Source organism: Miniopterus schreibersii (genome assembly GCF_964146895.1).
Source record: "Miniopterus schreibersii genome assembly, chromosome: 11".
Lineage (NCBI taxonomy): Eukaryota > Metazoa > Chordata > Mammalia > Chiroptera > Miniopteridae > Miniopterus > Miniopterus schreibersii.
In genome coordinates this window covers 60,680,534-60,707,029 of record NC_138111.1, presented here as the reverse complement: position 1 = coordinate 60,707,029, position 26,496 = coordinate 60,680,534, and the positions used below count along the sequence as shown (strand labels likewise).

Below are 26,496 nucleotides of genomic sequence, written 5' to 3'. Positions count from 1 at the left end.
GAAAAAATGTCCTCAGGTGAGGATTAAAAAAAAAATTACAACTAAACTGCCTTGGCCAGGTGGCTCAGTTGGTTGGAGCATCATCCCGTACACCAAAAGTTTTCGGGTTTGATCCCCAGTTGGGATGAATTCAGGAAACACTGATGAGTGTTTCTTTCTCACATTGATGTTTCTCTCCCTCTCTCTCTAAATATAAACATATCCTTGAGTGAAGATTAAAAAAAATTACAACTACAGAACAACCATCATTCAGACCACCTGAAATCTATAACTAAGGACATAAAGAAGAAGCCACTTCTAGACTGGCAGGAGGGGTAGAGATGTGGAATGGGCTAGTCCCACACCCACATGTGGTGGTTAAAAATCAGGAGGGAGATCTCAACTGAAGAGGTCCCCTCTGAGGAGCAAGAGGTTCCAGCCCCACAGCAGGACCCCAAAACTAGGGTTCCAGAGCCAGTAACAGCAGTCCCCATAACTTTTGGCTGTGAAAACCAGTGGGGATTGTGACTGAGATGGAGGCTTCTGGAGTTCCAGGTGTTCCTCTTAAAGGGTCCACACCTGGACTTACTCAACTCCCTTTGAGTTGGGGAAACAGCTTGAAAGGTGCCAGGGACATATAGGAAGTAAATGAATTTTCTGGCATCAGGGTGAGGGCTGGAGGGGCAGCTTTCTTCCAGACAGAAGTGCTGACAGAAGCGCTGACAGAAGCCATTGTTCCTTTGCTGGGCCCTTCCCCCATGAGGCCAGTAGGCAGGTACCATATCTGAGTCTCTATCAACCTGGCTAATACTGTTCACCCTGTGCTGGTGATTCCCTGAGACCCCATCCCACCAAAATTTTGGGCCCATCCAAGCTGTTTGTTTTCAGTGGCTTTTCCATACAAATAACCTCTCTTGGCTCATGCTGTGGACTTTTCTAAAACCTCTTAAATAAGCAGCATGAGATCTTGCATGCCCTGTACCTCTTGGAAAGTGGCCCCAAGCTCAGCACTAGCAGCAGCTGAAGCTGGTCCACAGCTTGGCCTCTCCTGGGCACATTCAAGCCCAGCACAAGTAGCATGCACCTGCAGATCACTTTGTAGCTCAAGCCAGGTGGCCCTGGGTAGGAAGCAGGCAACAGTTAACCTGGTCCTGCACCTCCCAGGAGGCCCCAGAGCCAGCGCACTTGATAGACAACTTCAGGCCATAGTGAAGCACCACCCAACCACTTGCATAAATGACACACGCAGGTGCAGACTCAGAGGACACCAGAGCCCCACTGAAGCACGTCCTGCTTTGTGGGGTTGGGCCCTGCACAGAAGATCCTTCACAGTGGTCACAGCCAAGTCCTCAAAGCTGATGGGCCTGGGGGTAAATCCCTTCCACTGAAGTGTCAATAGTAATCAAGGCTCAAGTACAACCGGAGGGTACAAACAGCCCACATAAGGGGCTGCGCCTTGGGTGACTGGGGAGGCTGCACCAATGGGCCCTACAGGACACCTACTACATAAGGCCACTCTACCAAGACCTGGAGGCATAGACACTCTACCTAATACATAGAAACAAACAGAGGGAGGCACCAAAATGAGAAGACAAAGAAACATGACCCAAACGAAAGAACAGAATAAAACTCCAGAAAAGAACTAAATAAGCAATCTACCAGATGTAGCGTTCAAAACATTGGTTATAAAAATGCTCAATACACTTAGGGGAAGAGTAGATGAACTTAGTGAGAACTTCAACAGAGAGATGAATCATAAAAATGGAGAAAGAAAACAAAAAAGAACCAGTCAGAAATGAAGACTACATTACAGGGAATCAACAGTAGAGTAGAAGAAGCAGAGGATCAAATCAGCGATTTGGAAGATAAGGAAGCACACCCAATCAGAACAGAAAAAATAAAAAAGAATCCAAAAGATGAGGATAGTTTAAGAAGCATCTGAGACAACTTCAAGTGTACCAACATTCACATCATAGAAATGCCAAAAGGATGAGAGCCAAGGAATTGAAAATCTACTTGAAAAAAATAATAACAAGAAACTTTCCTAACCTGGTGAAGGAAATACACATACAAGTCCAGAAAGAAGAGTCCCAAACAAGATGAACCCAAAGAGGCCCACACCAAGACACATCATAATTAAAATGTGAAAGGTTAAAGGCAGAGAAAAATCTTAAGAGCAGCAAGAGAAAGACAGTTATCTACAAGGGAGCTCCCATAAAAATGTCAGCTGATTTTGCAACAGAAACACTTCAGGCCATAAGGGATGCGTGAAATATTCAAAGTGATGAAAGCAAGGACCTACAACCAAGATTACCCAGAAAAGCTGTCGTTTAGAATCTAAGGACAGATGAAGAGCTTCCCAGACAAGAAAAAGCTAAAGGGGTTCATCACCACAGAACCAGTATTACAAGAAATGTTAAAGGGTCTTCTTTAAGAAAAGAAAGAATCGCCCGGCCGGGCGTGGCTCAGCGGTTGAGTGTCGACCTAGGATCCAGGCGATCGGGGTTCGATTCCCGGTCAGGGCACATGCCTGGGTTGTGGGCTCGATCAATGACTCTCTCATCATTGATGTTTCTATCTCTCTCTCTCTCCTTCTCCTTTCCTCTCTCTGAAATCAATAAAGATATATTTAAAAAGAAAGAAAAAAAAGGAAGAATCAAAAAGAATAAAATGGCAATAAGTACATATCTATCAAAAATTACTTTAAACGGAAATGGATTCGCCCTGGCTGGTGTGGCTCAGTTGGTTGGAGCATCGTCTCATACACCAAAAGGTGAGAGGTTTGATTCCCAATCAGGGCACATATCCAGGTCATAGTTCGATCCCCAGGAGGGATGCATGCTGGTGATAAAGGTGAAGGGATTAAGAAGTACAGATTGGTAGTTACATGGGGATGTAAAGTACAGCATAGGGAATGCAGTCAATAATATTCTAATAACAATGTATGGTGTCAGATGGGTACTAGACTTACTGGGGTGATCACTTCATAAATTATATAAATGCCTAATCACTGGGTTGTACACTCAAAACTAATATAACATTGTATGTTAATTGTAGCTGAAAAATAAAAATTTATTTAAAAAATAAAATAAATTACTACAGTTCTTTAGTAGTCTATTTCTTCTTTCTTTAATTCTAAATGTTCTCATTTACAAAGGTTGTTTATGTTGGAAACATATAGCAAAAGGAAAGCACTACAGAGAAACTGGACAGGGAGATAGCACCTACCCCTGGAGCACCTATTAACTGGTGTTTCTTATCTAGTGTGAATGACATTACTTTATGCTCGAATCCTGTACCCTCAGCTGAAATTTGCACTTTAACATGAGACCAGAATGCACAAATAAGGGACTCCCTGGTTAGTGAAAGAGTATCAAGAACTCATGTTTATTTATTGATAATGGATAAGCATGGGAAAAACAAGACTTGCTAACTTTCCCATGTTGATCTTAAAAAAAACGACTCAGCATGTTTGTTCAGCCTGGCTTCTTTTCATATGACTTCCAAGGTGTTATTTTAACAGGAATGGAACTCACTGAGCAATGTGCCTGACTGAGGAAGAGACGGCTCCTGCAGATAGTAGCCTCTAGTTCTGTCCGAGCAGAGAGTGTATTCTTGTTGGATTTGTTGAAAAGGTCTGAGAGGAAGGAAGAGACATTAGTGAGAATTTCCCTCAGATAACACATATTTTAGTTTAAAGAAATCCTGCTCAATTATGTTCCCCAAATATCATATATGAGTAATTTAGAACGGAAGTTGGAAACCTTGCTTTTTTTCCAATAAATTTTCTTTTTTTTTTCCTGCCAAACTTCCCATTGTTATAATGGAAGCACATACTGTATATTTAATGGATAGACAATCTTTCTCCTGCTTTTTTTCTGGGTGAAGATTGGTTCAACTCTAGTTCAACTACACAGCCTTACTATTGTATCTCCTTCCCACCAGTTAAAATACTAACTTATTTGAATTTTTATTGCATTCCCAAGTATTATATGTACATCATAGGTAATTTGAAAGTACCAAAAAGACCAAGGAAAATTAAAAGCCGCACAATTCTACCACTCAGGAAAAAATCATTATTATTAGTAGTCTAGTATTAATAATATATACTCTTCTTGAACTTATTGCACATTAGCATATTAAGGGTTCTGAGCAGCCAAGAAGGAAAAAACAATTTACCTTTGTTTTGAACAATGTTTCCCAAACTTCTTTGACCATGAATCTTTTGGTAGTATAACTATTAATGACCTGAGGAACATGTTTTAGAAATGCCATCTGGAATGAATCACTGTCCAGGATCTTCAGCCATCTTAGTAATCCAGAGTTAACCAAACTCACCAATGTTCAGCCCTCTAGCTAAACTCACACAGACTAAAGTTGAATAATTTACAGTGATAACTTTACTTCAAGAAAGCAAAATACATGGGTATTTTATATTATGTAAATTATATCTCAATAAAGCCTTTTCTTTTAAAGACACCAATATGCTTGTATTTTAGGAATACTGAGAAGCAGAGTAACCCAATGAACATGAGAAACAGGAGATCTGAGGAGAAAAAAAAGAGATAGTTTTAAGGGCTATTTTATGAGGATCAAAGTGACTCATTCCTCCCTACAAGACAGGATCCATCTTTAGTTCAATGGTGTCTCCAAGATTCATAATTATACCTCTTCTAGGTTTTCCTTTCAAGTGTTCTGACAATGTCTGCAAATTAATCTAATTAAGTCCTCCTACGGTACAAGAGTAAATGCACATACCAGCCATATTCCAAAACTGCACACCGTAAGTGCAGCATTTCTTTTACACTTTATGCTTTTCCTAACATATACATGTGAGAGAATATTGTTAAAATGTAGAGGTCAAAAGTTTTAAATTTAAAATCTTTAGGAATAACATATGTAAAGAATATGTTATATATTTATCTATGACTTTATATGTCTTAAAACACATCAAATATATTCTAAGTAAAGCTCAAAGCTAAACATCTCTTCCTAACCCTATGATCTTTTTCTAGAAGCAAAAATTGACCAGATCACACTCCATGCATCCCTCCCAGGGTTGACACATGAAAAGATCTCAATTACTGCCATAAATCAGTAATTTTCAACAGGTGTGCCACAAGAATTTTTAAAATATGCAATACCTGACTATTTAGTCAGGGGCACTAACTTCTTTTCTCTTAGATTGTCAAATAAAAAAATAACAACAGTCACTACAACAATAGCCATCAGGTGTTAAACCATAAATTTATAGGTCTTATAAAAGAGTTGAATCTTATTGGTCATACTGTGTAATAAGGTTGCATCTGATTGTTTAATTCCTGGTACCAGAAATCCTTATATAAAAGTATAGGCATCTGATTTTTTAAAAAGTTACTTTGGAGCAAGGATAGGTAATTACTATTATTTTTTTTTTTGTAAATCAAATTATACTTATTTTTTGTCAGGTCAGCAAAAAAAAGTTTTTTGTGTGTGCCGCAGAATTTTAGTAAGTAGTTTATGTGTGCCATGAGATGGAAAAGGTTGAAAAACACTGCCATAGATGGGCTGTACCAACTAAATGCCTCTCAATGACCACTTTTAGCTTGTTTATCTCTTATCACCCACACAAAACAAAAACACCATAAAAGGAGATGATACTTTTTATATTTTTTTATTTATTGATTTTTGAGAGAGAGGAGGAGGGAGGGAGGGAGAGAGAGAAAGAGAGAGAAACATCAATTTGTCGTTTCACTTATCCATGCATTCAACGGTTGCTTCTTGAAAGTGCCCTGACTGAAGATCGAACCCGCAACTTTGGTGTATGGGGACAATGCTCTAACCAGCTGAGCTACCCAGTCAGGGCAGAGATAATACTTTTAAAATGAAAATTATTTACTGAACTATACACTATTTAAAACATCACTCTTCAAAGAGGCCACAAAAATTACAGCATTCAAACATCTTAGGTAAAACTCAAGGGTAAGATTTTTTTATTTTTCAGTCAGCTTGTATAAAGTTTAACAGCAACAGGATACTTCTGTAGAGACTTGCAGTTGGTTCAGATTCAGTTTCTGTTCATGCTACGGAGAGCATCCATGATGGTTTTATTGTACTCTGCAATCTGCTTGTTGACATTCTTCATAACTGACTGGTAATCACTCTCTTGACTCTTGGTTGCTATGACTAATTAATTACATGAGTTAAGGGGAAACACGATGAATAAAAATATTAATCCAACTGTGGGTCAGAAAGGAATTCAGTCATACTAGTATTTTTCTTATTAAATACTGAAGATGGTACAGAAAAAGCACAGTTAGAATTTTTCTTTTAATATATTAACATATTAAGCATCAATTGAAACTTAAAAGGCCAAGCAAAACTGGTTTCAAAAAAGTTCACTTACTACGCCTCAATCAAATTCTGGTCTTAGAACATTCAAATGTTCAAAACAACCATGTTCTCTAGAATATTACAAAAAAATCTCAGGCAAGACTCTAGACTTCACTGTGTTTCAAAATCACCTACTTGATGTTGCACAAAACTAGAGTGCTGTACATTAGCATATAGTGAATGGGAGTCTTTTGCTTTTAAACTAAGTTGCAAGACCACTGGGAATAGAGCCCCTAGGGCGTCCCATTTGGAGGTAAACTGTGGTGCATGCTGCCCGAGCTCAAGTTCAGCAGTGGCCTAGAGTAGAACCTATGCTGCACTAAATCAGGATCTAATTCTCCAAGCAGATGTCCTTGAAAGGGGTTAAGGGAACAGAAAACTACTCTGGGGGAATGTTTCTTACAACTCCACAACACATGTCCTGAGCACCTTCTTCCACCTATAATCACACAAAAAGCTAAGCAAGAAGATGGAACATAGGTACTATCTTGGTAGAAATAAGACAAAGTTGAATTGGCTGAAACACATGAGCTTGAAGGTCAAATCTCTCATACCATGACTTAGTTTATTTCCCTTTGCTGCACAGATATCCAAGTGCAGCAGTATAAACAGTAATAAACACCCCTGCACACATACATATGGTTATATTATACCATTCTTCCAGCAACTCTATGAGTGGGACTATTAACTATATTTGAGATGATAAAATTGAGGATTAAAAAAATTAAGTAAATTGTCCAAAGTCCATGATCTATAAGAAGTAGAGTCAACATTTAAAATTAGTTCTATTGAATCCACATCCTGTATACTTAGTCATTATGCCACACTGACTTTAAGATACTTTGCCCCTCTCCCTCTCTTTCTCTCTCTCTCTCTCCCGCTTTCTCTCTAACAATTGCAGAGTGCAAACTATTTCTTTATTCCCCACATAGTTTAGCGCAGCGCTTTGTACATATTAGGTATTTGATAAGTGCATGTTGAACTATTTCATTTCAGCTTGTAAAACAATTCCTAGAAAAAAAGTCACTGGATCAAGTTCATTTGCAGCTTTTTAAAGGATACATTCTTTCATCACAAAATTATTTTGTTCATGGTGTTGCCACTTCCTCTCCAAATTTGTAAGCTAAAAACACAAAAGAAAAATGTTAACCAGTGCCCATATTCACAAAAATTATTGTATACCCTTTTAAGGGAATAGGAAAAAACACAGTTTTAAATCTTATCAACCCCTTGTATGAGATACAGCCATGGTAGACAAAAAACAAATTTAGGGAATATTAAATAATAGTAAATACATTAATAAATACAATGTTGACTTTGACAATTGGTTTACTCTATGTTTTAGTAGGAAATTATTTAAAATACTTATTATACCAATGAACACACCAATTGAAAGACAATTTATGGTTTATACCTTTCCTAAAAGAAATTAAAAAAGAAGAATGAGACATCATGGGAATCTCTCCTTAAAATCTAGAAGTCTAATGCCACAAATGTAATATATATTCTAACACTGTCAAAGGTTCAGCTATATAGGAGAGACTTCCTTATTTCCAGGGCTAAATTTCCTGTCTAATTCTACAAGCTGTGATAAGAGCAGAGCTGCAGTGTGAAGATTATAAGAGGGCTGGTGAAACCTGGCACTGTTACAATAATTTCTGCATCAACAGGAAGCTAATGTGGATATTATATTGATGGTTGCTTCCTCAGAAGACAATTTTACTGTTATAGGATTAAATTGTTTTTCTGATTTAATTAACCTTGTAACTCGGGTTACAGTCTTCCTTTTTTAAGATGCACATAGGTTTTTTTTCCACTAATCAGAGTAACTTCTGAAAATTAAACATAAAATATTCTGCCTGGACACTTCTAAGACGTAATGATCATTTTAAAAAATCTGATAATTAAAGCAGCTGTAGTAATATTTCTTCATACTCTCATGCTAAACTTATTTTGAGGGCATAAGTTCAGACTTATGTAGTATCCATCCTATTGTTTCCTGCTAAGAGATAAATCTAGATATTAGGATGAATCATGACTAATAAATTATGTGAACTTTATGTGCTGTGAGTTAACACAACTAAATCAGATCTAGTTCCCCCAGACAGGACCTTGAAGTGAAGGTGGACTTAAGGAAGCAGTCAGCACTTTTTGACAATAAATCTAATAACCTTTTGCAAAGTCAAGTACCAAACTTTTCCCTCTTTGCTTCACACAAAGACATGGCCTTCTTATAAAGCAGCAGACCTCTTAAGAGCTACACAAATAATGCTATAAAAGCAACACTGTCAGGTAGTCACGTTCCTTCTATATTATACATCTATATTACATACTTGCCTTTAAATCTCCAAGTCTATCATGAAGCACAGTTCTGTTTTATTCTACAACTTATTTAAAACATCTGCTATAAGTTCTTTATATAGTTTAGATATTAACCCTTATCATATATGTGATTTGCAAATATCTTCTCCCATTCCATAAGTTGCTTTTTCATTTTGTTGACTATGAAAGGAAAAGAAGCTTTTTAGTTTGATGTAGGTCCACTTACTTATTTCTGCCTCTGTGGCTTGTACTTTTGGTGTCATACCAAAAAATCATTGTCAAGACTAATATTCCTGTTTCCTTCTATGAGTTTTACAGTTGTTCCACTATAAATATGTTTAAATGATTTCAAATAATAGCCATTCAATCAAAAAACAGTCTGTGATATAAAATTATTTATAGATGTCAAAAATTAGTTTTTTATGAAATAGTTGTAAAAGATAGGGAGATCAGGATTTGATTTTTCTGGATTCAAAAAAGGAAACAAAATAGTACAGAGAAGGATTGTACATTGTGTCTTATGTTATAAATTCCTCTTATCAGTATATGGGGTTAAGACTGTGATTAGCACTTAATGTGAAAATAAACAAGGTAGCTATTAACTGGCCCTAAGAAATTGTGTTTGTCAAGTATTTCCCTCCCTCTTCCATAAGAAATATCAATATTTTTTCCTACGAATCATTTAAGACGATGACCCCATAAACATTTTTTAGGTTTTTTCCTCCAGTACCCATCCCCACTGTAAACATCTTAGGATAATTTTATCACTTACAAGTCTATTGAGATTTGCATATTATGAAGTAGAGACAAAATAACTGACTGATAAATTTGAATTATGTGAATTAATGATTTCTAAGCTTTTAGTAGTTGTGGCAAACTCTGGTGAACCTCTACCCCATTCAAGAAGAATATAAAGTATACCTTTTTTAAAAAAATGGTACATCCATACAATGAAATAGCTGATGTCATAAATGTCATCATAAAAGAGCTTGAAAATATTTAAGTACGAAAATAAATGCTTAAAGACTGTATGCATAGAATGATTTCATTTTCTTGTAAAAGCAATATAATTAATATTGGTGAATAATTGCAAAGGAAAAAGTTTATAAAATGCTATAACAAAATGTTAATGACTGACTATCATGATATTATAATATAAAGAAAAGGAAGAAAAACTGTTAATGCATTTTGCATTAATAAATCATAGTTGCAAATTGCTAATATAGACTAATTAGATACAAGAATGACCAATCTTTATAAGACCATAATTATTGATTTTGTACATAACACACATACTTCATTTAATGTTACAACAAATACTTATTAAACTTCTATTATGTGCCAACCACTAACACAGTGCTAGGGAGAAAATGAATGGAACAAACATCATCTCCATCATCTCAGACAGAGCTCTCAATCTAGAAGACCTCAGACATTGCTCAGGTAATTATTAGGAGGATGAGTGATATGAAAAGGGGGCTTGTCTGTGCATCCTGTGTAAATAATCATAGATGTAAATCAAGAAGTTCAAGGATAAAACTGCTCTTTACAGCATTATTTAAGTAGTTTTAAAAATTGGAATAACCTAAATGTCCAATAATATAGAATTGGTTCAGTAAATTACATGACATTCATGAAGTCAAATATTATAAAGAATTATATATTAAAAATCTATAGACAATGTATAGTTAATAATGGAAAACAGGTGTGAGGTGACATCTCATTGTAGTTTTGATTTGCATTTCCCTAAAAGTTACTGAAATTGAGCATGTTTCCATACATCTGTTGGCCATTTGCATGTCTTTTTGGGAGAAGGGCCTGTTCAGGTCCTCTGCCCATTTTTTAATTGGATTGTTTGTTTTTTTGGTGTTGAGTTGTATGAGATCTTTATATATTTTGGATATTAACTCCTTGTCAGAGCTGTTGTTTGAAAATATTTTCTTTCATTCGATTGGCTGCCTTTTTGTTTTGTTGGTGTGTTTTTTTGCTGTGCAGAAGTTTTTTGGTTTGAGATACTACCTCACACCTGTTAGAATGGCTATTATTAAGTAATAACAAGTGTTGGAGAGAGTGTGGAGAAAACCCTCATTCATTGCTGGTGGGAATGTAAACTGGTACAGACACTATGGAAAACAGTATGAAGGTTCCTCAAAAAATTAAGAATACAGTTACCATATGACCCAGCAACCCCTCTTCTGGGTATCTACCCCCCAAATTTGAAAACATTTATTTGCAAAGATATATGCGCCCCTATGTTCACTGCATCATCATTCACAGTGGCCAAGATATGGAAGTACCACCCTTTGATAGATAACTGGGTAAAAAAGATGTGGTACATAAATACGATGGAATACTACTCAGCCATAAGATGAAATACTGCCATTTGCGAGAACATGGATGGATTTTGAAAATATCATGCTAAGCGAAATAAATAAGACAGAAAAAAGTCAAGAACCATATGATTTCTCTCATATGTGGGATATAAAACTGAAAGCAACAAATGAAGACAAACGAACAAAAACTCATAGACACAGACAACAGCATGGTGGTTACCAGAGGGAGAGGGGTGGGGGGTAACAAAGGATAAAAAGGGTCAAATATATGGTGACAGAAGATTTGACTTTGGGTGATGGGCACACAATGCAATGTACAGATGATGTATCATAGAATTGTACACTTGAAACCTATGTAATTTTATTAATGTTACCCCAATAAATGTAATGTAAAAAATAAGAAATAAGTTTCTAAATAACATGTACAAAATGATAGCATTTCCATAAATATATAGAAATAAATATGTACATATATATGTATGTATAAAGTGTGTGTACATACAACTTATACGTAAAGACTAAAAGGACCACACAAAAATGATAAGAATGATAAGAATTATCTCTTCTGGATGGTGGAATATTAGTCATTAGGGTTTATTTTCTTAATTTATAGATTTTATGAGTTCACAATGCTTTACTTTTGAAAAATTTAAAAACCATTATCCTAATAGCTGTGCCCAGAACAACGCCTAGCATAAGAAGGCCTTCAATACAGATTTATAGAAGGCAGAAAAGCAGGACTAAATTCATTTGAGTGGAGATTATCTGGCTATCTACAAAGCCAGAAAATTTGAGAGGTAAATAAAACAGATGGGAAAAAAGGGAAAGGATCATTTTGGGGTGAAAATATTAAGAGAACAGGACAGGTAACCTATAAATAAAAATGAATTTCAAAGTTTGCTTTTTCCTTTTTACCTGAGAATGTGTCTCATTTTCTTGCAATTGTGTTTTTAGTGTCTCATATTCTGTGTTTAGCTTCTCCGTTATTTTCTTAAAGGTATTTCTGCGGGTTGATAATACTGTTCTCTCCTGATGTAATTTCTAGATAGATCCAAATAGAAGTAAATAACAGGCTTTAGCAATATCTAGTAAGCCAATATACTGTAGATTGAATTTGACAAATATTTTCAATGATATTCTGACATATTCTACACCAAGGCTATAATTACTCTAAAACCCTGTTTGTAAAAATATCCTTTGAACTATAATAAGCTAAATTAATATTAACTATTTTAATAACTCTCTTAAGGCTTTCATATCTATTCCTACCCTACCAAATTTACATTAATGTAAATGGCAATGAAAAGCCACTGACAATTCTTAAATAGTGAAGTATCGTAATCAAATCTTCATTTAACAAAGTTCATATTTGTTGAAATGCTCTATCCCTTGCTTTTCAATTTGCGCCTTTGGTTTAAAATTTAAATCACTCTAATCTCCTACTACTTATGTAAACATCTTTATTATTTTTTCTTAAAATACAAATAATCAACAGAAAATAATAAATTCTCTATACATATTAAATTTCATAAAGAAAATACAACTTGAATAATTTTGTAATACTTTTACTGTTTACCTTTTTCTTTTCTTCACCTGATGATTTTAAAGCTGGCAAATCATTAAATGTCTCCAGATCAATCATCATTTGCTTAATTTTGCTTTTTAGAGAATGCTGTTCCTCAGTCATCTTACTTTCCAGAAGCTCCATTTTCTGTAGATCCAACTGTAGACGTTGACTGTCTGAAACACAGGAAAATTCAAGTCCATAATTGGTCAAAACCTCATTCCTTTCACAAAAGGAAATGCAATGCAACCATTAAAAATCATATTTTATGAAAGCATTGGCAAAAGAAACATATCCACTGCAACCAGTGAGACAATACAAATATAAATCAAGAAAAAAAATACTCATATCCCAGGTAATCAACGTAGCCTTATGTAAAATGTGTATTAGCTATACTTGTCTCCATACTCATATGAACATATAATGAGACAGTTCTTTTCTTAATAATATAACATATCAGATAAAGAGCCATTATTTTAAATAGGTGCATGACACATATACACAGTTATGTAGGGGGAAAGAAAGTTATAAAACATAATACATATATATATATTTATATATATATATGTTTGAGCATAATTTTATAATTACATGTAGTCAGTTTTCATTATTTGTGGTAGTTATAGTTTATAAAGTCACCATGAACACTAAGTTAGCAAATACTGAACTATTGCTCCTGGCAAAATACAGGGTTAGGTTCCTGTGAGTCTCTGGTCACAGTATTTTCAACTAATATATAACCTTGTTTTATGTGTTTCTGTTTAAACACACTGTATAGAATATATTTGTTGATTTGTTAGCATTGAACTCACTGTCAAGTTATGCCTGAAAAAAGCGTATCTCCATAACGCATATCACATCAAGCCTTCTTGTGCTCAGGAACACTAGCCAACACTCACGCACTATGCTTGGGGGCCATTTTAAAAGGCAAAATCAACCCAAAAAACACAGAATGTGGGGAAAAGTGGCACTAAATATACCACAAGAAGGACATGTCTACAGTGTGAGAACTAAAGCAAGTTCTTGCCTTATTTCACCTCCACCTGAAATGCATGTCAGACAGTTCAAATTGTCACCAGTCCATACATGTGCACAAATGACCATGAAAGTACTGCTAAGTATTGATTTTGGGGTTACAAATTAATTTTAGTGAGTAGATAAATTCACAAATATAGAATCCATGAATAGTGAGGATTGACGGCACATGTGTTCATCTGTGTGTCTCATTCTTTGTTTCAGAAGTACTGAGCATCTACTATGTCCAGCTGCTGAGGATAATGAAGGAAATCAACAGGGATATTACTTGAGTTCAAGGAACTATAGCCCAGAAGTAAAACAGAAAATTAAATAAACATGTACATTAAATTGGATAACTACAGTAGTTGCCCCTAATCCAAGGGGAATATATTCCAAGACCCCCTTGTGGAGGCCTGAAACCTCAGATAATACCGAAGCCCATATATCCTATGTTTTTTCTCACACATAGATACATACCTATGATAAAATTAATTTATAAATTAATTCAGAATTTAAGTTATAAACAACTAATAATTAAACAGAATGATTGTAACAATAAAATAGGGTTTACGTGAATATGAGCACTGCAATACCAAGAGAACTGATCTGCTAACCGAAATGGCTAATAAATGACTAAGGAGCAGGTGGCATATACAGCCTGAATATGCTGGACAAATGGATGATTCATGTCCCAGGCAGGACAAAGAAGGATGGTGCAAGATTTCATCACACTACTCAGAAAGGTGTAAATTTAAAACTTAAGAATTATTTCTGAAATTTTGCATTTAATATTTTGGACCATAGCTGACAGCAGGTAACTAAAACCATGGAGAGCAAAATTATGGATAAAGGGGGACCACTGTAAAGAGTAAGACAGGGTGAGTAAGATCATGGTCCGAAGAGCTCTCCAAAACCATCTTTCTTAACTTAGGCCTTAAGGACTGGGAATCACCCAAACAAAAGAGAAAGTAAAAGTGTTCCGGTGTGTAGTCTAGAGGTAAGAAAGCATGGTATCTTTGAGTGAATAACAGAAGTTCAATATGACTAGAACTCTGAGTTCAAAGTGGGTGGTGGTAGGAGATAAAACTGAAAAATTAGAAGGATTTCAGAAGGGCTTTTTAAGTCAAGATAGGACACTGGGACTTTATCCTAAGGGCTAGGAGGGACAGTCAGCTTTAAATCTGAGTGTGGCATAATTTAATTTTAGAAAGTTCACTCTGGTTGCAATGTGGACAATTATTGGAATAGCATAACTATGTGCAGGACAATCAGTTAAGTGCTGATTCAGTAATCTAAGCAAGAAATCTTAGACTGGTGTAGTCAATTTGGGAATTTTTTTAATTAAACAATTTTTTTTAAATGCTTTCTATGTGCCAGGCAAACTTCTAGGCCTGGAGGATATAGCAATGAACAAAACATAAAACTATCTGAAATATACAGTTATGTCAGATAGAAATAAATGAGAAAATAATGCAGCAGAGATCTCAAGAGACTCAAGACATATAAGGGATTTGGGATTAATGAAACAATTGATTGGACACAGTGGTTGAGCAAGGAATCAATACAGAATTCTATTCCAACTTGAGTAAATGAGATACAAACTTTTGTTTGGGGAATGGAGTGAGATGATGGGTTGAAGTCAATTTAAGATATGTTGCATTTGGAATACCTCAGAAACATCCAATAGAGACAAGTAAGATGTCCATGTATGGGCCTGCGAGGTCTGAAGATACCTAGGACCTTTCAGATTTTGAAATCATTAGCATAGAGATGACTGAAGCTACAGAAATGGCTGAAATCATTGAGAGAAAAGGATTCATGACAGAACCTATATGACTAAATTGACATGAAGGAGCCTATAAAAAAGCATAAGAAATGACCAAAGAAATAAGAGGAAAATCAGAAGCCTTGGGAGAAAGGCATTTCACAAAGCGGTTTGTAGTACATAGTACTACTTAGAGATTTAAAAAAAAAATAGCTAGGGTGAAGGGTTCATTTTTAAGATAGCAAATACTACTTTATGATAAAAAAGATGCTTCTATGAGAAAAATGAGCCATGGAAAAAGAAAAAATAACACATGGTCAATTTTGTTACTTCAGGCTTCTCTCCTCAGGGACATAATTCTTTGTTTGGCTTTCCTTAGCTACCAAAGTAAAATCTGATTAGAGCTAACTCAAAAATGAATACTAATATGGAAATGAAATACAGGTCCCGTATATTCAGATGAAGAAATCTGAATTCAAGCATGCCTTGGCCAATTTCCTTTCTCCTGTGTTCTCAGTTAGATGTGTTAATAATCCTATACATCAAGTAGCTACTTATTGTAGATAGAGGCATATAGCATATAGTAGTAATACAGTTTCATCTTAGAACATTTTGCCTTCACTTTTCCTCTATTTTAAAGTAGGACTATGAGTGCCCTCAGAAAAATAATGATGGTATTTTACAGTGTCAATGTCAAATGTAAACATCTTCCTTTTAGTACGTACAGATTTAGGGGTGAAAGATTTTTAAAGAACAGGTTTTGGAGTAAAATACAAAATTAATTTTTAATGATAAAAATTTAATCTTACAGTGAAATGTATTGTTCCCCATATGTATTTCTCTAGTTCCTTTCATTGTTTTTTTCTTCTCTCTCTCTCTTTTTGCATTTCAGCAGTGTAACTAGGATGTGCTTAGGTGAAGGATTTTTATATTAATACTGTTTGGGGTTCAATGAGCTTCTTAGATCTATAAAATTAAGTTTTTCATGAAATTTGGAAAATTTTTAGATACTATTTCTTCAACTATCTTTTCTCCCCCATTCTTGGTCTCTCCTCTCTGTTTGGGACACCAATTATATGTATGTTAGATTGTTTGAAATTGTCCCACAGATCATTTAGGCTCTGTTCATTTTAATTTCTCCTTCAGATTGGATAATTTCATATTGATTTCTCTTCAAGTTCACCAACTTTTTTTTCTGCTGTCTTCAATCTTCAGTTAAGGTCAATCAGTGTTTTTTCCCCACTTACTTAAATTTTCAATTCTAGTTTTCACATAGTTCTTTTTCTAATTTCCATTTCTCTGTGGGATTCTCTATCTGTTCATGTATTATGATATGATTTCCCTTTAAGTTCTTAAATATATTTATAAACTTTTAAAGTCCTTTTCATTTCAACATTTGGATTATCTCAGGTTCAATGTATAGTGACTGTTTTTCCTTTGATTCACATTTTCCTATTTCTTCATGTTTAGTAAGTTTTTATAGTATAATGGACATTTTACTTTTTTAATGTTTTTTAAATTTATTTTAGAGAGAGAGGAAGGGAGGGGGACAGACAGAAGAAACATCGATGAGAGAGAAACACTGACCAGATGCCTCGAGCCTACAACCTGGGCATGTCCCCTGACCAGGAATCAAACCGGTGACTTCTTGGTTCATGGGTTGATACTCAACCATTGAGTAACACCAGCCAGGCAGTATAATGGACATCTTAAATGATAGGTTGTAGAGGCTCTACTGCTCCTTTCGAGAATGACTTGTATTATAAATGAGCAATAAAGTTCACTGAACTAAAACTCTAAACTTTTCTCCTTTGGAATGGGAAGCATCTGAAATCTCTGTATCAGGTCTTTCAATTTCTAGCTGCTACTTTTTCCTAGGTCCCCTAAAGTCTACCCAATTTAAAAGTAGCTCAATAGTCAGATCAGAATTTGGGTAGAATTTATACAGGCATACCTTTGAGATATTACATGTTTGGTTCCAGATCACTGCAATAAAGTAAATATCATAAAGTGAATCACACAACTTTTTGGTTTCTCAGTACATATAAAAGTTATATTTACACTATACTATAGTCTATTAAGTGTACAATAGCATTATGTCTATAAAAACAATGTACGTACCTTAAAAATATTTTATTAATGCCCTAGCCAGTTTGGCTCAGTGGTTAGAGGAGTGGCCCACAGACTGAAGGGTCCCAGGTTTGATTCCAGCCAAGGGCATATACTTCAGTTGCAGGTTTGATCCCTGGCCCAGGGCAGGGCAGGTGCAGGAGGCAACCAATCTATGTGTCTCTCACGTAGATGTTTCTCTCTCTCTCTGAAAGCAATGGAAAAAATATCCTCAGGTGATGATTGAAAATAAATAAAATTTTAAAAATATATATTTTATTACTAAAAAAAGTTAACCATCACCTGTGACTTCAGTGAGTCATAATATCTGTGACGGTAGAGTACCCTGCCTAGATGTCCTAGTATCTGTGAAGTGCAGTAAAGCAAAACACAATAAAGCAAGGTATGTCTGTACAAAGAGTTTGGCAGTCTCCTATGTCTCCCTAATATGTGGGTAGGTAATGAGTAAGTTGGTTGGTTTCTTCATAAAAGATTTACCAAAATTTATTTGCAAATAAGTTTTGTTATCTGTACAGATTCTCTAATTAAAAAATCAAATGCAAAGCTGCTATAAAACCTTTCTCTTCTACCTAATAAACCAATAAGATTATTGATTAAAATATACTGGGAAGGTGACATTATAATAAAAATCAATCCAAGAATTGGTTGACTCTAATTACAGGCATAACAATTATCACAGAATGTAAAATTACAAATAGTAAAAAAAGTAAGAAAGAAGGCTCTTAGCAATCAAGTTTGTTTTAAGTTGGTATAACTAAACTGAACATTTTTTGTCCTTTTAAGAGTCTTAAGACTCAACCATACTGACATATATTATTAAAAACATATATATGTATATGGACTTAAATGTTGTTAACACGGTTTTGTTTAGTTGGATTTGTGTCTCTAAGGTTGAAAATAGTTCAGATGAGAATTAAAGTGCTGAACAAGTCATTTAGGCTTATGGTTTCAATGCTCTGAATAGGAAATGTACTTAACTTGTATATTTTGACTGTTGGGTGAAAACAGTTATGTAAATCTAACTACAAGTTTAATGTAAAGATATATTAGGGAAATACATTTAGGAGCTAAACAAACTGCTTTTCCTAGCGAAAGGGAGAAAATGGTTGGTTGGTATAGGGTAAAGTTTATCTTCCTTTCACAGCAGGTCCCCATGAAAAGCTAAGCTCCTGTGAGGAAGAGACAGGAAGAGGATGCAGACGAGTTCCTTCTGATACGCGGAGAGGCGGCAAAGTTTACCCGGCAGTGTGTACACAGCAGCAACCCTCAGAAGGACCGCTCTGACCTGGGAAAATGCTTCTCTAATATTCTGCCATCAGTGCATTTGTTTATTCCCTGGAGTTTCCTTTCCAAAAATATAAATAAAAACTATTACTGATATACCTTGCCTCTTCATTCATGAATTACACCAGTGTTTCTCAAACTTTAAAAAACCTTTCACTGAATTTATTACAGTGACACTGGTTATAAAATAATGTGTTTCAGATGTACAATTCTATACTACATCATCTGTGTATTGTATTGAGTGTTCACCACCCAAAGTCGAGCCTCTGTCCGTCACCATTTGTACCCCCTTTACTTTCTTCTACATTCCCTCACACCGCTTGCCCTCTGGGAATCTGGGAATCACCATATTGTTGTGTTTCTGAGGGTGTTTTTTTTTTTTTGCTTAATACTTTCACCTTTTACACTCAGCACCCAAACACCCTCCCCACTCTGACAGCTGTCAGTGTTTTCTGTATCTATGAGTTAGTTTCTATTTTGTTAGTTTATTTTGTTCATTAGATTACACATATAAGTGAAATCATATGGTACTTGTCTTTCTCTTACTGGCTTATTTTACTTAGCATAATACTCTCCAGGTCCATCATGCTGTTGCAAAAACTAAGATTTTCTTCTTTTTTAAAGCCCAGTAGTAGTCCATGGTGTAAATGTACAGCAGGTTTTTTATCCACTCGTCTACTGATGGGCACTTGGGCTGTGTCCAAATCTTGGCTTTTGTAAATAACGCTGCAATGAACATAAGGATGCATATATTCTTTTGAATTAGTATTTCGGGTTTCTTTAAGTATATTCCAAGAAGTGGACTCACTGAGTCCTGAGGCAGTTTAATTTTTAATTTTATGAGGAAATTCCACACTGTTTTCCACAGTGGCTGTTCCAATCTGCATTCCCACTAACAATGTACAAGTGTTCCCTCATGAGTTCTCTTACATGACACATGTGGACCAACCATCTGGATCCAGGATACTACCTGTCAGACCATATACATGTGATGATAGCAGGCAGACATGCATATGTGAGAATGAAGCTTTATGTGATAGAAATAGGGGTGAAGCCCGAGAGATACCCACTAAGCCACTCATGAAAGTCATCTCTGGGGTGGGCCTTGCAAATCTCTTATCTTAGACATTTTTCGTAGACATATTTTTTCTGATATATCTCCTCGAACAAGGGAAACAAAAGAAAAAACAAAGAAATGTGACTTCATCAAACTAAAAAGTTTTTGCACAGCAAAAGAAATCATCAACAAAATAAAAAGACAACCCACTGAATGGGAGAACATATTCCCCAATTCATCTAATAAGAGTTTAATGTCCAAAATTTATAAGGAACTTATATAATTTAACACCAAAAAAACAAACAATCCAATTAAGAAATGGGCAAAGGACCTGAATAGACATTTCTTCAAAGAAGACATATAGATGGCCAAGAGACATATGAAAAGATGCTCATCATCACTAATCATCAGAGAAATACAAATTAAAACCACAATGAGATGTCATCTCACACCTGTCAGAATGGCTATCATCAATAAATTGACAAACAACAAGCATTGGGAAGGATGTAGAGAAAAGAAACCCCTTGTGCACTGTTAGTAGGAATGCAGACTGGTGTTGGCACTGTGAAAAGCAGAATGAAGTTAACCTCATAAAATGAAAAATGGAAATGCCTTATGACCCAGCTATTCCACTTCTGGGAATATATCCAAAGAAACCCAAAACACTAATTTGAAAGAATATATGCACCACTATGTTCACTGTAGTGTTATTTAAAATAGCCAAGATTTGGATGCAGTCCAAGTGCCCATCAGTAGATGAGTGGATAAAAATCCGTGCTACAGGAGAGACAACAAGACGGTGGCACAGGTACCTGCTGCTTCCCACAACCACATCAAAATTACAACTGAAGAGAACAATCATTCAGAACCTCCTGAAATCTAGCTGAACAGAAGTCCTACAACTAGGGAATTAAATAAGAAACACACTGAGACAGTATGAGGGGTGAAAACACAGGGCAGAATCAGGCAGAATCGTGGAAACCTGGGACCTGAGTGCAGCGGTTTGAAACCAGGAGGGATATCTCGGCGGTGGAGGTTTCCTGGAGGAATGAGGGGACCCTGCCCCATATCTGCCCCCCAGCCCAAGGTTCCAGTGCTGGGAAGAGAAGTCCCCACAACTTCGGGCTGTAAAAACCAGCGGGGACTGAGGTTGAGGGAGGCTGAGGCTGCTGGAGTCCAGGCAAATCCTCTTAAAGGGCCAGCACACAGACTTACTCAGACGTACTTGCTCTGAGCCCCAGCACTGGGAAGCAGCTTGGAAGGAACCTGGGACATTCAGGGAGGAACTGATTTGCTTGGAATCAGAGTGAGAGCTGGAAGGGCAGCTTTCTCCCAGACAAAAGAGATGACAGAGGCCATTACTCCTTTGAAGAACCCTCTTCCCACAGAGCCAGCAGGCAGGCATCTTCTCTGAATCTCCATCAACCTGACTCACATCTCTCCCCGCCCCCGCCCTGGTGATTTCTGGAGACCCCACCCCTCCCTACTTGCAAGCTCATCCAAGCCATTTCCAGTAGCTTTTCTATGCAAGTGGCCTCTCTTGCCTCAGGCTTAGGACTTTCCTAAAATCTCTCAAACAAGCAGAGCTGGCCTCAGCGTGCCCCATACCTCTCGATAAGTGGCCCCACGCCTGGAACTAGTGGCAGCCTGCATTGATTCATAGCTTGGCCTCTCCTGGATACCTCCAAGCCCAGCAAAAGTAGCAGCCATCTATGGATTGCTGTGTAGCCTACGCTGGGGGGCCCTGGGCAGGGCACAGGCAAAGGCTGACTTTGCATCTCACGTGAGGCTCCAGAGACAGTGCACCTGGTGTTCAGCTTTGACCACACTGGATTAAAGCCCTACCACATCCACAAGTGACACACACAAGGGACAGACTTGATGAACACCAAAGCTCCACTGAAATAAATCCTGCTCCATAGGGGAGTCTCCAATACAGCAGCTCTTCAGCTGCAGCTGGTCCTCACAGCCGATTGGCGTGGGAGTCAATTCCTCCCAGTGACATCAACAGCAACCAAAGCTCAACTACAACAGGACAGTGCACACAGCCCACACAGGGGAGCACCTGGAATGCCCAGCTCAGGTGACTGGGGAGACTGAGCTACTGAGCCCTACAGGACACCTACTACACAAAGCCACTCTACCAATTCCAAGAGACAGAGCAGCTCTACCTAATACATAGAAACAAACACCAGGAAGCAGCCAAAATGTGGAGGCAAAGAAATATGTCACAAAAGAATGAACAGAAGAAATCTCCAGAAAAAGAACTAAATGAAATGGAACCAAGCAAGCTACTCAATGCAGAGTTCAAAACAATGGTTATAAGGATGCTCAAGGAACTTAATGAAAATGTCAAGGATCTTAGTAAGACTTTTAAGGAAATTAGTGAGATCATCAATGACATAAAAGAGAACCAGTCAGAAATGAAGTCTACACTAACTGAAATGAAGAATAATTTACAGGGAATCAACAGTAGAGGATGCCGAGAATCAAATCAGCAAGTTGGATTATGAGGAATCAAAAAACATCCAATGAGAAGAGCAAAAAGAAAAAAGAATCCAGAAATATGAATATAGTATAAGGAGTCTCTGGGACAACTTCAAGCGGCTCAACATTTGCATTATGGGCATGCCAGAAGGAGAAGAAAGAGAGCAAGAGATTGAAAACCTCTTCGAAAAAATGACAGAAAGCTTCCCCTACCTGGTGAAAGAAGTAGACTTACGAGTCCAGGAAGCACAGAGTCCCAAAGAAGAGGAACCCAAAGAGGCCCACACCAAGGCCCACATCATAATTAAAATGCAAAAGGTTAAAGACAAAGAGAGAATCTTAAAAGCAGCAAGAGAAAAGTAGCCAGTTACCTACAAGAGAGCATCCATCCATATAACCGTCAGCTGATTTCTCAACTGAAATTTTGCAGGCCAGAAGGGAGTGGCAAGAAATATTCAAAATGATGAAAAGCAAAGACCTACAACCAAGATTACTCTACCCAGCAAAGCTATCATTTAGAATTGTCAGATAAAGAGCTTCACAGATAAGAAAAAGCTAAAGGAGTTCATCACCACCAAACCAGTACTACATAAAATGTTAAAGGGTCTTTTTAAGAGAAAGCTAATGAACAAAAGAAACTGACAAATTAGACCCAGAGACTATGAAGCATGAAACAGACTGTAGTATCTCAGAGGGAAGATGGAAGGGGGATAGAGAGCAGGAAGAGATTAACCAAAGAATTTAGATGCATATATGCATAACCCATGGACACAGACAATAATGGGCTGAAGGCCTGGGGTGGGGGCAGAAGCTGTTGGAAAGGGTCAAGTGGGGAGAAATGGGACACCTGTAATACTTTCAACAATAAAGATAAATAAATAAAAAATTTGTGGTACATTTACGCAATGGAATACTACTCAGCTATAAAGAAATAGGAAATCTTACCTTTTGGGATAGCATGGATGGACCTGGAGTGTATTATGGTAAGTGAAATAAGCCAGTCAGAGAAGACAAGTACCATATGATTTCACTTATATGTGGAATCTAATGAACAAAATAAACTAACAAAGTGGAGAAAGACTGACAGACACAGAAAACAGACTGACAGCTGTCAGAGGGGAGGAGGTTGGGGGCTAAGTGTGAAGGGTGAAGGGATTCAGCAAAGGAAAAAAAAAGACTCATGGACACAGACAACAGTCTGGTGATTTCCAGAGCCAAGGGGCATAGGGGGAGGCAGAAGAGGGTAAAGGAGGGTAAATGGTGAGGGAAGGAGACTTGACTTGGGTTGGTAAACACACAATACAAGATACAGGTAATGTATTCTAAAGTTGTATACCTGAAACCTATATAATTTTATTAACCAATGTCAAGAGGTGTAAATTTCAGGTCTGCAAAGATGAAAAAGTTCTAGAGACCTGTTGCACAACAATGTGTATATAGTTAACGTCACTCTACTGTACACTTAAAAATGGTTAAGATGGTAAATTTTACATTTAACAATTATAAAACACTTGTCATCAAACCAATAGTAGGTAATAATCAAAATTAGAATTTCCTCCTCTAGTGTTTTGCATATAATTCAAATATACAAATAAAACTATGGCAAACAAACTCTAAACAAATCTGGGCAGATATAATATACTTAAATGTGCAGAACAACAATTGTCCACTTATATCATCAATCTAAATTCAACTGTATATTAATAACATTTGGTGTGTATTTTTAGGTGCATAATCCCTGAAATATAACTCCTAGGCAGTTTGTGTTTTAGAATGCAGAATCCTTCTGATTTCAGAAAAGTAATATAGTGCATGTATTGATTATTATATAACTCTCACAGCATCTGAGGCAGCATCTGTCATCAAGTACATGAACATTGCTGCAGCAAAAAGTATGAACAGTCACAAGTGGTAGGATAATTAAAGACTATAAATAGCCTCATGTTAGTTCAGGTAAGATTCGGTTTTGCTGCCAAGGGCTTTTTAGATTTTGGGATTTCAGATAAATGTATATTATGGATCCATTATCATATTTCACAAACCTTTCAACATTTTTAAGTTAGCAAGTATTGTTTCATTCCCCATGATTTCACTACCAGAGGAATTCCAAGTAGACCAAAACAGCTAATTCAAATTTACCGCATGTGTTAGCATAAAGAACACCTGTAGTTAGAATCTACTAGTTCAAAACTCAGAGATTCCATGCAAATTTTTACATGACTTTATCCTAGGCTCTTTAAGCTCAATTTTGTATATCTGTTTCTAATCTCTGCCTATACTATCCAAATGACAGCCACTAGCCACATGGCTTTTGAGCATCTGAATGTGTCTAATCCAAAGTTAGATGGGCTATGACTGTAAAGTTTAATTGATCCATTTTTATATTGATTACATGTTAAAATGATCATATTTTAGACACACTGGGTTAAATAAAATATATTATTAAAATTCATCTGTCTCTTTTTACTTTTTTAACATGGCTTCTAGGAAATTTAAAATTATATGTGTGGCTGGCATTACATTGCTGTTGGACGGTGCTGCTCTATTCTCACATTAATCATCATGGCTAAAACTAATTATAATTAAAACATTACCTCCTCTAGGATACCTCTCCTAACTACCCAAGACTGAGGTGGACATGAGCCCTATGTATGTAATTCCATTGCTCCTTTGCTTCTATCATAGCACTATTTCATTATATTTTAATTGTTTACTTGTCATTCCACTAGGTTGAAAGTTCCTTGAGGAAACAGAAAGGATTTTTTTTTTTTTTAAATCTGGGAATATCCAAGTTATAGCACAGGCATAGAGTTTTTAATAAATGTTAAATGAATGAGACTATCCAATGAAATACTATTAAGTTGATGTGAAAAGTCACACAAAATTCTGAGACTATAAATGACTGGAGCAATAGGCACTCATAAATTATATCCTCAGTCTTTTTTAAAAAAATCAAAGAGAATAATATTAGTAGATTTTAAAAGTTCTAATTTGTTACTGAAGAAAAAAAACACACAACAAGGTTTTAAAAATCTAGGTTGTTTTCTCACCTGAAGTCAAATTCCTAGCTGTACTTTGTGATTTCTGCATTTCAGTAGATTTAAAATTGAGATCATCCTGCATTATCTTCAGCTCTTGATTGGTGATAGAGGATATCTGTTTCATACGATTTATATTCTGTATTTGCAGAGAAATAAAAATGAAAAACATTTCACAGATTTAACTCTTCAATAAAACTCTTAGAAAACACTGCTAAAGGATTTGATGTTTTGAATGGGTGTTCTTTTTTGAAATACATCATTCATTATATATGTTTCATAGAAGAATACAGTGAGATTCAAGTCCGGTTTTCTCAAAAAGGGCAGGCTAAATTAAAATTCAGAATTTAAACAAAATATTTTTAAACAACACTATTTTAGGAACTGATTCAAATCTTAAAAACTAAGAATACTGAAATGAAACCATGCATTTCTCCTCCCATGGTACCACACATCATTAGTTGCTCAATAAACATGTTATAGTGAATCAAGATACTCAGATATCTCATACTCTTACAAGAACAGAATTCCTTCCATTTATAATACAAATTACAGTGTAAGAATATATTTTAAAAACATATATTAATATCTTCCAAAATAGAATATATTTGTGCAAATGCTACTTCTAAAAGTTCAAATAAATTAACAATGGGCCCGGCTAGGCGTGGCTCAGCGGTTGAGCATCAACCTAGGATCCAGGAGATCTCGGTTCGATTCCTGGTCAGGGCACAAGCCCAGGTGTGGGTTCCATCCCAGTTGGGGGCATGCAGGAGGCAGCCAATCAATGACTCTCTCATCACTGATGTTTCTATATCTCTCTCCCTCTCCCTTCCTCTTTCTGAAATCAAAAAAAGATATATTTAAAAAAAATTAACAATGGAAGAAAATGTTAATAATTACTCTGAATTAGTCTCTCACTTAATGCTGAATATTGATATCATATACATATATATAATATTGATATATATGTCACCCTTTTCCCCATAATCCAACCAATGAGATGAATTTTGCTAGAAAAACAAAAATTAATAGCTTAAGGAAATAAAATAACAAGTGAGAGAATTTTAAAGAAACAGTTTAAATGAGCAAATTTAATAGTAAACCACTGCATTTTTTGAGTCACATTGGAAGAGGTAATCACAGTAAAA

At 36.1% G+C, this 26,496-nt stretch overlaps 1 protein-coding gene across 5 annotated transcripts in view; it reads right to left on the bottom strand.

Annotated features, from left to right (window-relative positions):
• Window positions 1-5,615: 5,615 nt before the first annotated feature.
• The window catches only part of IFT74 (intraflagellar transport 74), a 74,595-nt gene continuing 53,714 nt past the window's right edge, over window positions 5,616-26,496 (bottom strand). For all 5 annotated transcript variants that reach the window (XM_081152402.1, XM_081152400.1, XM_081152401.1 and 2 more), the window contains 5 exons: window positions 25,361-25,487; window positions 12,583-12,746; window positions 11,922-12,047; window positions 7,414-7,474; window positions 5,616-6,144 (listed from right to left, as the gene is read on the bottom strand). In XM_081152402.1, the coding sequence (XP_081008528.1) occupies window positions 6,026-6,144; window positions 7,414-7,474; window positions 11,922-12,047; window positions 12,583-12,746; window positions 25,361-25,487 (597 nt within the window). In that variant the 3' untranslated portion in view covers window positions 5,616-6,025. The remainder of the gene's footprint in view (window positions 6,145-7,413; window positions 7,475-11,921; window positions 12,048-12,582; window positions 12,747-25,360; window positions 25,488-26,496) is intronic.